This window comes from Strix uralensis, chromosome 4 (assembly GCF_047716275.1).
Source record: "Strix uralensis isolate ZFMK-TIS-50842 chromosome 4, bStrUra1, whole genome shotgun sequence".
In the NCBI taxonomy this organism is placed as follows: domain Eukaryota; kingdom Metazoa; phylum Chordata; class Aves; order Strigiformes; family Strigidae; genus Strix; species Strix uralensis.
In genome coordinates this window covers 33,241,045-33,255,625 of record NC_133975.1, presented here as the reverse complement: position 1 = coordinate 33,255,625, position 14,581 = coordinate 33,241,045, and the positions used below count along the sequence as shown (strand labels likewise).

At 38.9% G+C, this 14,581-nt stretch overlaps 1 protein-coding gene across 1 annotated transcript in view; it reads right to left on the bottom strand.

Moving 5' to 3' along the window:
- The window catches only part of TUSC3 (tumor suppressor candidate 3), a 142,760-nt gene that overhangs the window by 75,356 nt on the left and 52,823 nt on the right, over positions 1-14,581 (bottom strand). Inside the window, exon 3 of the mRNA XM_074866287.1 lies at positions 2,294-2,411. Within this exon, the coding sequence (XP_074722388.1) occupies positions 2,294-2,411 (118 nt within the window). The remainder of the gene's footprint in view (positions 1-2,293; positions 2,412-14,581) is intronic.

Sequence of the window (14,581 nt, the reverse complement as noted above, 5' to 3'; positions counted from 1 at the left end):
AAAATATTATTTGCCTCCATAAATTACTCTTTTTTATATATCTTCATGTATAGTCCTGCAAAAAGAGTGCTCAGAATATTCCTTCCAGAAGATTCTTCGGGATGTTTAATTATTTCACCTACAAGCTCTTCTGAGTAACAATATCTTCTGCTTTACAAGTTTTCACACACTGTAAGAACTTTCCTGTAATTAGTAAAAGAGATGTCCCACACCCATCCAAACTATTAAAGTCTATTAGGTTGTAATTCTAGGGGAGGAAAAAAGTGTTCAAATAGCTTGACGTTGTTTCTCTTGCCTAGCTCTCACCAATCCAAAATTAACTAGACTAAACTATTCATCCAGTCTTTCACTGGCTTCAAGACAGACAACCCACTAGTGACTAGTTATTTTTGAATTCAGAAAGGCCTAGATAACTAGCTTAGACTACGTAACTTGCCCTAGAAACTACATGACTGTTAATCCATGTGCTGATGTCACTGGAACTATCACAGTATATCAAAAAACTCAAAGTTGATAAACACAATTTACATTTGCCACTTTAAATTTTGACTTCAACTTTGCAAGGTAGTATAGGAGAATATAACTTTACTGTATAAAATTCCTCCATATTTAGTCCATCTCAGAAACAGTGCAATAAAAACTCTTGAAAAAAGTGAAAACACAAACAAAATCAGGGGCAATACTTAAAGATGATGCAATATGGAGATCTTTAAATTAAATAACAAAGGCAGACTAAACTTGTTTGTTTCATTCCTACAAAATGAGTTTTATCACATTACCAAAACATATTTAATCAAGTACAGAACTGAACTTATCAATAGAAATTACCAGCTAGTAAAATATTCTCCATCTAAGCAAAAACCAGCCCTCTTCTTTAGTGAACTGATTTGGAAATAAAAAATATTCTGAGAAAGGCTAAGACAAATATTGAGAAATAGTTGAATAAAATATTTTGTAAGATACAGAAACATTCTGAGATACACACACCTTCTGACATTGTATAGAGTTTGGGGGCAGTTGGTCTGCAACTGCTTTTTCATTTCTCTATAAACAGAGTAAAAGCTGAAAAATCAAATTCACATTACTTTTTTGGGGGGTTTTGCTATGGCATCGGTATTACGTGACTTTTTAGCACATATAAACATAAGGTCAGAACTAGATTTCCCCCAAATCAGAATAGTCATTAGTATCACTTATTCTTAACACTAGTTTTCAAAGACAGTCAAAAATATACATATTTTATCCAATTTGGTCTAACTTTTACATGACTAAATACATACCACCTGAAATAAGCTGAATGTGTGCCCTTTTACACAAGGAGTAAATTGGACTGGACTATTCTAATATGTATTGATTGGCCTAAGACAAAAGCAAACAACGTATTTTGCATTATTGTAACTATGTAGGATAATGTAAGGTGATTGTAAGGCTTATTTGAACTAAAATTTTTAAGGCAAAATCTTAAGCCATTAATAACCATTCTTTACACAATACATTCTAAGATGTCAATTGGAAGCAAAAATATATATGAAGCACAGTAATTAAACTTTTTAAATTAAGTACTTTAAAAATAAATATTAAAATTTTCCCCTGAAAATTTTCAATCACACACTTCACCATAAGGTGGTTAAAAATACAGAGAACTTAAAAACTTGTCACTCCTCTTAATCTACATTTTTAGCTTCAATAAGCAGATAAATATCAGAGAAAAACATCAATATTTAGTATTCATTTTCAAGGGATGCGTTTTGCCTTGACTACTTAATTTAAGAGGGGGCCTTAGACTGTTCTCCAACAATTGATTTTTCACTCTTCATAGCCAATATTTAAAATCTAAACCTGTCTCTTCTGTTCTCCCTGAAGAACTTCCAGAAAAATAAAAATATTAATGGAGTTGAAGAATCTTGTATTACATAAAAGCAATTAAAAGGCTCTTTTAGTTAAGAGCTTTTTTCCCCTAAAGGAAATCTTTAAAGGCAAACATTAGTTGCATTGTGCTTAATTCAAAAAATGACATTAACAATGAGTTGAAAAAAAATTTGTGCACATATAATGTAATCTATAAACAAACATTATAAACTACACTTGGAAAATACTAGAAGTGGCTACTGGTAAAAAATCTGTCTTCACTTACGTCACAGAAACTGCAGTGTCTGGTGTTTTTAACCAGGAAGAATTTGTACATAAAACAGAGGTACACAGCTACACACAGAAAATAATTAGTCTTGTATCATTTGTCAAATCAACATGTAGTTCTAAAAATTAAGAATGTTTTACAGTATCCAACATTTACCTGTTGAAAAACATCTGCCCCTTCATCATAATCCACTATTGTGAAAAACAGTTTGTTCGAAAAAGCAGAGGAATAGCGCCATGAATTAGCCAGCACTTGATATTCTTCATTAGCTTGCCTGTTAAGGAAAAGAAACAATCATACAGCCATGTGGCAAAAAATATTCTATAACCAGCTGCAGATCTTAGATGAATTACATTTGCAGTGTCATTCTCAACACCCTTAATATCAATTAAAAAAAGTTTCAGCTAGTTATGCATCTCCTTGCTTCAAACTTGCCTTCTCCAAAATCAGAAATGTGTTAAGTCAAACTATACCAGAGATGTCCCAAGATGATGTTTACAACTAACGTTTTCTGTATTTAAGAGTCTCAGAAAACAGGAGTGGCCTGAGTGGCAAGCGTCACGCAAATCTGCTAACAGATCCATGCAAGGAAATGCTTACATGGCCCTTGAGCAGGATATCAGGATTTACTTGCTGGAGACAGCTGCACATAAAGGAATTCTGAAACTAGTGGAAAAATAACACAGAGATGTGACAGGAGTAATCTTCCTAAATTAGCAGAGCCATAGAAAAAGCCATAGAAACTGCTAAGCACTGCTAACTAAATGAACAGTACGCTTGTAAGTAGCATAATACACTCAAGATAATTTCTATAAAACTTGTTTTAAATGTGATGATTTTTCACAACATACAGGGTTAAATAATCTTTGCTATCATCACTAGAAATTCATATTGCTACTACTCAAATTTGTCAGAAAGCCTCCTCTTGGCTTTACTCATGGCTCTATATTCAGGTGATTTTTTTGTTGTTTGGTTGGGTTTTGTTTGTTCCTTCATTCATTTTGAAAGAAGAAAAACAGCCAAACTGAAACAAACAACTTTGCCCTGTCTGCACTGAGAAGAAAGGAAAAAAATTAATTCCAGGAGAATTCTGGGATCCTTACCAGCAGAGATGTTCTCTAAACACACAATCACAAAACGATAAAACCACAGGTTCTTCCACAGGACAAATCCGTATCAGTGAATAGTTCAGAAAAAAAAAAAAAAAAAAAAAAAGAAAAGAAAAGAAAAAACCCCAACAGGATCCTTGCAGTACTTTTGGCTTTACACAGGCTCATTTGCTAATTATTGCTATATTACTAATTAATTGTATCTGCTGTCAAGTCTAAATCAAGGTTCTACCACTTGGCAACTTATCTTTTCATGTGGTAAGATGCAGAACTAGTATAAATAAACATGTTCTGCAGCTTTTCTCAAAACAGTATTTCCATAAAACCAGTTCCATGTGTTTGATGGTGCAGAACACTTTATTTAAAAGCTGTAGATGCAAAAATCAGTTTATTGCAAGAGAAACTCTGCACTAAACACACAATAAATTATGTATTTTGAGAGAGCAAAGAGAGGAAGATGATGACAGGACCACGGATGTCATAAGACCCTTCCCATTTCCTCATAACTGAAATCAGCCTTAGGCATGAAATATATTACATACAACTCCAGCAGAATTGTTGTATCAAGGAATATATTGTACACAAAAAAAATCTGTCATAAAAAAAACAGAAGTTAAAATGAAATTTTATGATATCTTACACACCCCAAAGAATAAGTCTTATTAAGCACAACAAAACTCAACTTTCACCCTTATTACCTGATTGAGTAACATTTGCTACTTAACACATTTACACAATGGACAAAGTTTGCAATTATAAAATAAAACAAGTGAATTAGGCATTAATTAGATTGGTTATTTCTAGAAACAGATACTAACATTAAGCAGACTAACACAGTCACTGTCATCCTGAAGAGGGCAGTCAGACAACATCAAAGAATGCTGTAAAATCTTAAGTAATATCTGTAGGGCACTGTTCTGTTAAACCTACTATATTAAAGCTGGACCATTTTTATTATAAAAACAAGATAAAAATCACTTCATCTTGATGCCATCATTCTTCATAATCTACCTTTCACTTGTGATGAAACAATATTTCTGGGAAATTCAGATACTCCATTTATGCCCCCACTGTTTGAGAGAACACACTTGTTCCCATTGATCTCCATGTATTTTGCATCTTTGAATTATTTTGAATTAATATAATAGGTAGAAAGTATACTTCAGGAAATACAATTTTGCAAAAGGTTGTCTTAGATTTTCTATAATAGATTCAGAGCACAATTTCATCTTCACACTGAAGACAGCAAAGCATTCTGTAATACATTCTCATAGCAGCTCTTCAGGCGTGTACAGAAGCAAGAGTGAAGCAAGAGTGGAACAAGGAGGGGCAGGAGTACAAGGTTACAGGATTCCCACATACAGAACTGAAGAACATCCTACAGTCCACTCTATACTCTCCAACTGATACATTGCTGACAGTCATATTAATATTTTTTGTAGCATTGGTTACTCCTTTTCAGATACAGTAATAGTAAAAACCATAAGCACTTGGCTGAAAATTTCAGTCTCCAATTCACATCAGGCAGTATCAGGTCTGTCACTTCTTATCTACCTATCTCTATCATTCGTTAATATCAATTCTATCAGATTGTTTCTATGAAGTAATGTTAATTATATGAAATTATAATAACTACATGAAAAACTACAAAGGGCAGAAGTACACTTGGTATGAACTCATCAGAACAATAACATGTTAGCACTGCTCTTGCTAGTTTGACAGAATTTTCTGATAGACGGAGAAGATTTAAATGCTTTTGCTGCTAGTCACCTCTTCAGAATTTCATGGTAACAGCAACACAGGAACTAGCAACAACAACAGTAATATTAACCAACTACTACCAAATAGTGGCCAGAACAAATGGGAATGCTACTATTAGATTTACCTAGAGAATTCAACACAGTGAAAACTAAGCTGCGGAGCAAATGCTCTACAAAAATTTCTTCCATTAAGCAAGAGGTGCTCATGAAATATTAAAAGTTTTATTTAAAAAGATTAATTATGTAGGTGTCTATGGCAGATAATCAGATTTATATAGCTTGAGCTATATTAAAGTAGATTAATTTTATTCTATTAGTCCAACATTATAGTAAGGAAAACACAAATGGAATATTAGGAAAAGAATAAAAGAGACTGTGGATTTATTTGTCAAAGAAAGCAGTAAAGCATTATTTTTTGGCACCTATGGACTGTACAAAAGACTTACAAATGTACAATTGGCAAAGAGTGCACTACCAGGTCACGTACCCATTCTTATGTTTAAAGTAAACTGTGATCAATGCTGCAATTGACCTCCAACAACATTTTTTATTTGGAATGACTTTCCCAAAATGAAGAGAAGGGGATAAGTGCACGTTTTGACTTCTCAGTTTCAAGTAAATAATAAATTCAGAATGCTAATTTGCTTTTATTTATGTTTAGGGTGACTCATAATGTCACAATGAAAAGCACTGAAGAATCTATAAATGTGTCCAGAAAATTCACCACACAGAACAAAATGAAGAGAGTATGGACAATAGTTGAAAACTACACTGTTCATTCAATGTAGGTTTCTACAATAGGAGAAAGCAAGCTAAAATCCATGCTATTCTATTTACAGCATCCCATGAAATTTTCAATATTCTGAAGATGAAAAGAAGCTACAAGATCATATTTTGTAGAAGCTGCAAAGTAAAAAAAAAAAATAAGTTGTGACCACAGGAAGAATAAGGAGCCTGTTATGATCCAAGTATAAAATTACTGCCTTGTTAAACAGGACTCAATACTTCTACCAAGATCCTGAAGAGCACTAGAGAAGCAATTGCAGAACTTTCAACAGCTCCTTACAGATTTCCTCTTCCTTCTTTGAACAAAAGTTCAAAAGATAATTCCCTCACAGTACAGTTAAGAGACATGTCAATGATTTTCTCACTACCCACTCTTGATCAACGAGCAGAAAACTGAAAGGCAGAGGAGGATCCTGTTTCTTGTTTCTGATGACACCTCCTTGACTGTCAGAATCTTTTTGCTGTTGACCTACTCTTTGATCGGCTACTTGAAAACAGTTTTCCAAGATACCTTCTTGGACAGGGAAACAAACAGAATTCCTCTCTTTTCTAGATTAAAAATCTCCTCTTGGAGGTCTCACTGATAAGGTAGATGTTAATAAAATTACGTGGAATTCTTCTCAAATTTTGCCATTTCCTTTTACACATTATGAGTGAACAGCAGAAGGCAGCTACATTCAGAGCCCTTTATGAAACACGTACTACATTAAGCTCAAAACTTAAAAATACACAACTATATGTTGAATTATAACTTACCTTTTATGCATTGCTGTAAGAAATACAGAAGGCATAGATTAAGCAGTTGACTTTGAGCTCATTCTGCAGCAGGCTTTCTGCAGTAACTACAAGCTTGTTCCAATAGTTGCCATTAATAATTTCTGACAGCATTCAGCCTTGTCACTCAAATGAAACAAAATAAGCCTTTAGAAAACATGTGCTACACCTGCAAAATTTACCTCCCTCATGTGCTACATATATATTTTTTGTATATACTTTATATGTATATTTACACACACATATGTATTTATAGACACACACACAACTTCAGCTAATGGGAGTAATCAGTGCTCCTTTCAGTATAATGAAACTTGTGACGCTTTTAAAAATGCAATAGTCTAGTCAACATAGGGGTGAAGAAATCACTGGCTACACAAACTGCTCTGCATTACCAGCTATTTCTAGCTGCTTCTTCATAAATACTGTCTTTGCAAAACTGTGTTTTCCAAGAATCTGGAAGCAGGTTTGTTACTTTCATGGTAAAATACTACTAAACATCATCCAGGACTGAAACACAATTTTCAGTTTACGCAGCTTATAAGTTTGTCTCCACAAGTGGTCACCTGTCATTACTACAGTCTTACTCTGTAGTATTTCCCCATTTTCCTCCTGATCATTTATGATGCTAATTCTAGGTTTTAATCTTGACTTGCACCAACTCAAAGATTCAAACAGGCTCAGTTACATCTTTAAAAGAAACATCTCGTGAAGACTATAAAGATGTAGTGAAGCTATGCAGGGAGAACATTAGGAGAGGCAAAGCACAGCTAGAGCTCAACCTGGCTACAGCTGTTAAAGATAATAAAAAATGTTTCTATAAATTCATTAACAACAAAAGGAGGATTAGGGAAAATCTCCCTCCTTTATTGGATGCAGAAGGAAACATCGTAACAAAGGATGAGGAAAAGGCTGAGGAGCTCAACGCCTACTTTGTCTCAGTCTTTAGCAGTGGAACTGGCTGTTCCCTGGACACGCAGCCTCATGAGCTAGGAGACAGGGAGGGGAAGCAGAATGAGGTCATCACAATTAAGGAGGAAGTAGTCAGAGACCTGCTACACCACTTGGATGCACACAAGTCTGTGGGACCGGGTGGGTTACACCCAAGGGTGCTGAAAGAGTTGGCAGATGTGCTCACCAAGCCACTTTCCATGATTTACCTGAAGTCATGGCTAACTGGGGAGGTCCCATTGGACTGGAGGGTGGCAAATGTAACACCCATCTACAAGAGAGGCAGAAAGGAGGATCCAGGAGACTATAGACCTGTCAGTCTGACCTCGGTAGCAGGGAAGGTCATGGAGCAGGTCATCTCAAGTGCCATTAAAAGTCATATAATGGACAACCAGGGGATCACGCCTAGTCAGCATGGGTTTATGAAAGGCAGGTCCTGCCTGACAAACCTGATCTCCTTCTATGACAAGGTGACCTGACTATTGGACGAGGGAAAAGCTATGGATATTGTCTACCTGGATCTTTGAAAAGCATTCGACACAGTTCCCCATAGAATTCTCATAGAAAAACTGGCTGCTCATGGCCTGGATGAGCGAACGGTCTGCTGGGTCAAGCACTGGCTGGATGGACGGTCCCAGAGAGTGGTGGTCAATGGAGCTAAATCCAGCTGGCGGCCGGTCACAAGTGGTGTTCCTCAGGGCTCAGTGTTGGGACCATTTCTGTTCAACATCTTTATTGATGATCTTGATAAGGACATAGAGTGTATCATCAGTAAGTTCGCAGATGACACCAAGTTCAGCGGGAGAGTTGATCTGCATGAGGACAGGGAGGCTCTACAGAGAGACTTGGATAGATTGGATCGGTGCGTGGGAGACGGGCAAGTCAACATTGGCCTGTCAGCTCTGCGCAGCCCCTGCGAAGCAGCAAGGCTTTGATGAAAAACAGGCCTTGGGAGTAAGATAAGAAACTGCCAAGTTGTGCCAATGTGGCAGGGAAAAACAACAGACAGCTGCAACACTGAACTGTGAAAAGTTACCACTGTGTGAACAGCGAGAAGTTGATTGGTCTGCACAGCGCGTGTTAGAGTAGTCTTTTGCGATAGGAGAAAAGGTCTAATTGCTGATTTGCTAATTATGAAGTAAGAGCTTTAACCATAGCATAAGTATGTCCTAATGTAATAATAAAGGGACTTTCCTTTTGCACTTCATGGAGAGTCCGTGCCTCAATTGCCACATCGGTGGGCCAACGTTAACGGGATGAGCTTCAACAAGGCCAAGTGCCAGGTCCTGCACTTGGGCCACAACAACCCCATGCATCGCTACAGGCTTGGGGAGGTGTGGCTGGAGAGCTGTCTGGAAGAGAAGGATCTGGGGGTTCTAATTGACAAGTAGCTGAACATGAGCCAGCAGTGTGCCCAGGTGGCCAAGAAAGCCAATGGCATCCTGGCTTGTGTTAGAAATAGTGTGACCAGCAGAAGTAGGGAGGTGATAGTCCCCCTGTACTCTGCACTGGTGAGGCCACACCTGGAGTATTGTGTCCAGTTTTGGGCACCTCAATACGAGCGAGATATCGAGGTGCTGGAGCGAGTGCAGAGGAGGGCAACGGAGCTGGTGAAGGGCCTGGAGAACAAATCCTATGAGGAGAGATTAAGGGAGCTGGGATTGTTCAGTTTGAGGAGGAGAAGGCTGAGGGGAGACCTCATCACTCTCTACTCCTACCTGAAAGGACATTGTACAGAGGTTGGTGCTGGTCTCTTCTCACAGGTGATTAGTGACAGAACAAGAGGGAATGGCTTTAAACTGCAACAGTGGAGGTTTAGACTGCACATTGGGAAAAAATTTTTCCCAGAAAGAGTGGTCAGACAGTGGAATAGGCTGCCCAGGGAGGTGGTGGAGTCACCATTCCTGGATGGGTTTAAGGGTCATTTGGATGTGGTGTTGGGGGATATGGTGTAGGGGAGAACTTTGTAGAGTAGGGCTGATGGTTGGACTCAATGATCCCAAGGGTCTTTTCCAACCTGAATGATTCTATGATTCAGGAATTCACAGGCATAAATAAACATAGTAGAAAGTATACAAAACAAAATCGATTTGTTTCAGGTAGCTTGATATTCAAAGCAAGATGTACATGTATAATTCACATGTTTGAACCATTATCTCATAACGAACTAGTGGCACAGGTTAAGGTATAGTCCCTATCCACTGAAACTCAGTATCTTTAGCCTCTGACACTGCTCTGATCTTTTCAAGGAACACTATGCTAAGGAAAAAAAAAAAAAAGAAACAAAATATGCATCTTTTTGCTGATGGGCTTCAGCTGTTGGGGAAAAAAAACTCAAGTGACCAGTTTCATTTCTCTGACCCAGATATCCCTTTCTAAATGAAGATACCCCAGCAACAAATTTGAAAAATGAACCAAATATGTGAACTGTTTGGCAACAAACAAGACATCTCTGATATGCACCTGTACACAAAACAGAGATGGCTGCTTCTGCCAGTAATATGAGAGAAGCAGAGCTTAGAAAGTAAAATAAAAGACCTCATATAATTTTTTATGGAGTTATTAGATGGTACAGCAACACACAAAAAAAGAACAAGTTAATGATAAGGATGAAGAATGCAGAGGAACAGGCCACACAGTGATGGTTTCAGCAGGCTAGAGTTAAAGCCCATATGCAGCTGAAAATCAAAGCACTAAGACTCAATCAAGTGGAGTGGGGGGCAGTCCTTGAAGTATGGTTGGTAAAATGGTGCTGACCCCTTTGGGAAAATGTAGTAATAATAAAATGGGGGGATAGATGGCAAGAGGCAGGATGTCAAAGGGCAGCGAAGTTGAAAGAGAATTTCCACCCAAAAATGCACTCAAGTCAGGCTAGTAGTTACCATTTGCCTGGATGCAATACAAAGTACAGGCTGAGAAACAGTCTCTTCATCTCTGTGAAGACGCTATTGTCAGAGTGACTGTTCTTTTGTTCTCCTTACATACATAAGTAATCTTTTCAGTAGTGTGACTGATGTGGGTAACAGAGAGAAATTCTCTAGTTGAGTGAATATGTAAGCACAAAGTAAAAAACAGAAGCTGGTCTTATATCCTGGGGAGTCACTGTTTAGAATTACATTCTTTCTGACTGTTCATCCAAACCAAAAGAATCCAAACTGATTCATCATCACAGTGCATCAAAGTGCCCTCTAGTATCTGCTTCTAATGTGCTCTTGCAGAGTACATACACTGAGAATAGTAATAACACTTACGTCAATTAAGACTAACCAAGTTTAATTTCCTGGGACCAAAACTGTTTAATCGAACACGTTTCCAAACGTGCATGGAAGAAAACCCACATCTTCCAACTGTTTGAAACACATTCCACCCCCACCGATGACTTCACATTCAAGAGCACACAGGATATCTAATCTGTTATGGTTAATTCATCTCTCAATACCAGCTATGTCATACTGAACCTCAACTGGAAAGCTGACATTTATGCTACCACTTACACAGTTGTGAAGGCATCAGATGGCTTTCAATAGTTTTTTGGACCAGAAAATTGCAACTTGCTTGTCCACAAAGCTAGATGGAAATGTTGTACTCCAAATTTCACTGTAGGATAAAGATAGAATTTACTTGAAAAACACTATAAAGGCATGACTAGAGGCACTACCAACATGTATTCAGATATGGATATATTTTACAGATTACAGTTTGTGAAAATGTTTCATTAAGATGGATACAGAACCAATCTCTGTCTCAAAGATGACAAACTGGTAGTTGTCTTTTAGAAACACCTTATAAATCAACCTAATTTCTTTTGGGCATAGAATAAATTCCAATCAGTAATGCATATATATTACTTCTAACTTTTAAAAGTATATACTGAAAAGGGTTAATGTCAAAAATTAGAAGTAAATCAAGCAAAATTAAGTAAAGGGAAAGCATTAAATACAACAATATGACATATATCAGGAATAAACAGCACTAGCATTGTGTTTTGCTGATTAAGGATACCAATTAAACTCAGACACCAGAGTGAAAAGAGTAGGCGTATTTTACTAGCGATAACCAAATAATCACAGAATCATCTAGGCTGGAAAGGACCTTGAAGATCATCTAGTCCAACCGTTAACCTATCACTGACAGTTCCCAACTCCACCATATCCCTCAGCGCTATGTCGACCCTACTCTTAAACACCTCCAGGGATGGGGACTCCACCACCTCCCTGGGCAGCCCATTCCAACGCCTAACAACCTGTTCTGTAAAGAAATGCTTCCTAATATCCAGTCTAAACCTTCCCTGGCGCAACTTGAGGCCATTCCCTCTTGTCCTATCGCTTATTACTTGGTTAAAGAGACTCATCCCCAGCTCTCTGCAACCTCCTTTCAGGTAGCTGTAGAGGGTGATGAGGTCTCCCCTCAGCCTCCTCTTCTCCAGACTAAACAACCCCAGTTCCCTCAGCTGCTCCTCGTACGACATGTGCTCCAGACCCTTCACCAGCTTCGTTGCCCTTCTTTGGACATGCTCGAGTAATTCAATGTCCTTTTTGTAGTGAGGGGCCCAAAACTGAACACAGGAATCGAGGTGCGGCCTCACCAGTGCCGAGTACAGAGGTAAGATCACTTCCCTGTCCCTGCTGGCCATGCTATTTCTGATACAAGCCAGGATGCCATTGGCCTTCTTGGCCACCTGGGCACACTGCTGGCTCATGTTCAGCCGGCTGTCAATCAACACCCCTAGGTCCCTCTCTGACTGGCAGCTCTCCAGCCACTGCTTCCCAAGCCTGTAGCGCTGCTGGGGGTTGTTGTGGCCCAAGTGCAGCACCCGGCATTTGGCCTTATTGAAACTCATACAGTTGGCCTTAGACCATCGCTCCAGCCTGTCCAGATCTCTCTGCAGAGCCTCCCTACCCTCGAGCAGATCAACACTCCCACCCAACTTGGTGTCATCTGCAAACTTCCTGAGGGTGCACTCAGTCCCCTCATCTAGATCATCAATAAAGATGTTAAACAGGAGTGGCCCCAAAACCGAGCCCTGGGGGACACCACTTGTGACCGGCCGCCAACTGGATTTAACTCCGTTCACCACAACTCTTTGGGTCCGGCCATCCAGCCAGTTTTTTTACCCAGCGAAGCGTGTGCCCATCCAAGCCACGAGCAGCCAGTTTTGCCAGGAGAATGCTGTGGGAAACGGTGTCAAAGGCCTTACTGAAGTCAAGGTAAACTACATCCACAGCCTTTCCCTCATCCAATAAGCAGGTCACCCTGTCGTAGAAGGAGATCAGGTTTGTCAAGCAGGATGTTTCCTCCTGCATCTAGCAGGGGATGGATACTCTCCCTGGTCTTTCTTTTGGTACTGACATACTTATAGAAACATTTCTTGTTGTCCTTGATTGCTGAAGCCAGGGTAATTTCCAGCTGGGCTTTAGACCTCCTGATTTCTGCCCTGCATAGCCTCACAGCCCCTTTGTAATCACTGTGAGTGGCTAGTCCCTTCTTCCAAAGGCTGTAAACTCTCCTTTTCTCCCTGAGTAATGTAATGTAACAGAGTAATACAGAAAACATGCAGTAAGGCAAAATAATGCACCCAAAGCAACAAATAGGAAAATACAGGGTAATGCATCAAATCATTACTACATGAGAGAGAGAATAGTGATTAAGAAAGATACATCACCACTTGCGTATGTTACCATCATCTAGATCCGCAGATGCTGGGGAGCCCCAGTTACAGCAAGGATTTGGAGAGCCTGTCCTGGCAAGTGGGAAGTCCTACGCGATGCGTCCATCCATAGGTGAGGCATCCAAAGTCGCTGTGAGCAGGTCCAGCCTTATATACCAGAGATCGGCAAGCCAGAATAGCTGGCATCTTTGTTTTGAGCGGAAAATTTCTGGTTTCATTCTCCTGTTGGATTCCACCCAAAGCCTGGCCAGGGCTCAGGGGTTGGAGACCAAGGGAGTTTCTAACAAGGCCAAATACATGGGTTCTCTGCCTTGACCAAGGCTAAACAAGGGAAGTTGGATACATTCTCTCAGCATTTCATCCTCACTACTGATTATATTCTAAGCTGCATCTTTCACTAGTGAGCATACATACTTTATTAATGATTACACACTAAGTTAGCAGCTTCAGCTTGGGGCCTGTTGTTCAGGCTGCAGTATTTCAATGCTTTAGCACTTTTTACATCAGCACAAGTGGGTTGTTAAAACTTAGTACAATACCCACTAGCACAATGGTTATCAATTATACAGGATTCATCTACAGGTCAACTCTGGCTTGGGCCTGTTGTCCAAGCCTTAGCACTTCACATTGGATGAACAGGTAAATTTCAAAAAATTGGCAACCAAAGCATTAAAAAAATTCTTCTAATTGATCTTTCTCAAGATGATGCAGAAGATTATGTATTTATCTCCTGCAATGATAAAGAAACCCTCTTCATTCCATTGAAAAAAAAAAGACCTTATGTGAAGTAAACTTTTGCTAGAGAATACCTACAAAACACAAAATATGCTTTGGTTTTACTGGAAAAAGATCAGCCTCCTTTGACTGAAAGGATATTTTTTACATACAAAAGTCTCATCCTAATATCTGGAGTCCCAGCAACTTCTTTGTATGTGGCATTTTACAAGTAAATTGGTATTATTTCCATATACTTCCACAAATCATAACTGTTACATAATTTATGTGATTGATGTTACAACATCCTCCTTGCCACGCACAGAAAAGCCTTGGATTTTCTGAGCCAAGTTTGGTCAGCTTTCCACATGTAGGTATATGGATAGGTAAGACTTTTTTAAAATGTTTAAATATCATGCCTCCAAATGTTTTAAGACTTGGCTAAGACCACCTCAACCAAGTTTTATCCAAAATTTGGAACTTCTCTAACGTTAGAAAGGATGGGCAGGGGCGGGGCAGGGGGAGGGGGAATACTTTCTTTATTCCTTCTAGACAATGTCCAAACCACAGCACTTCTCAGCAATAGACAGGCACAATAGTCCTTAGTCTGGTAGAGAACCTGGATCACCAAAGTGACTGCATTCACTTTGAAGAGTGCCAAAAGTGACACTAACTTTCTGAA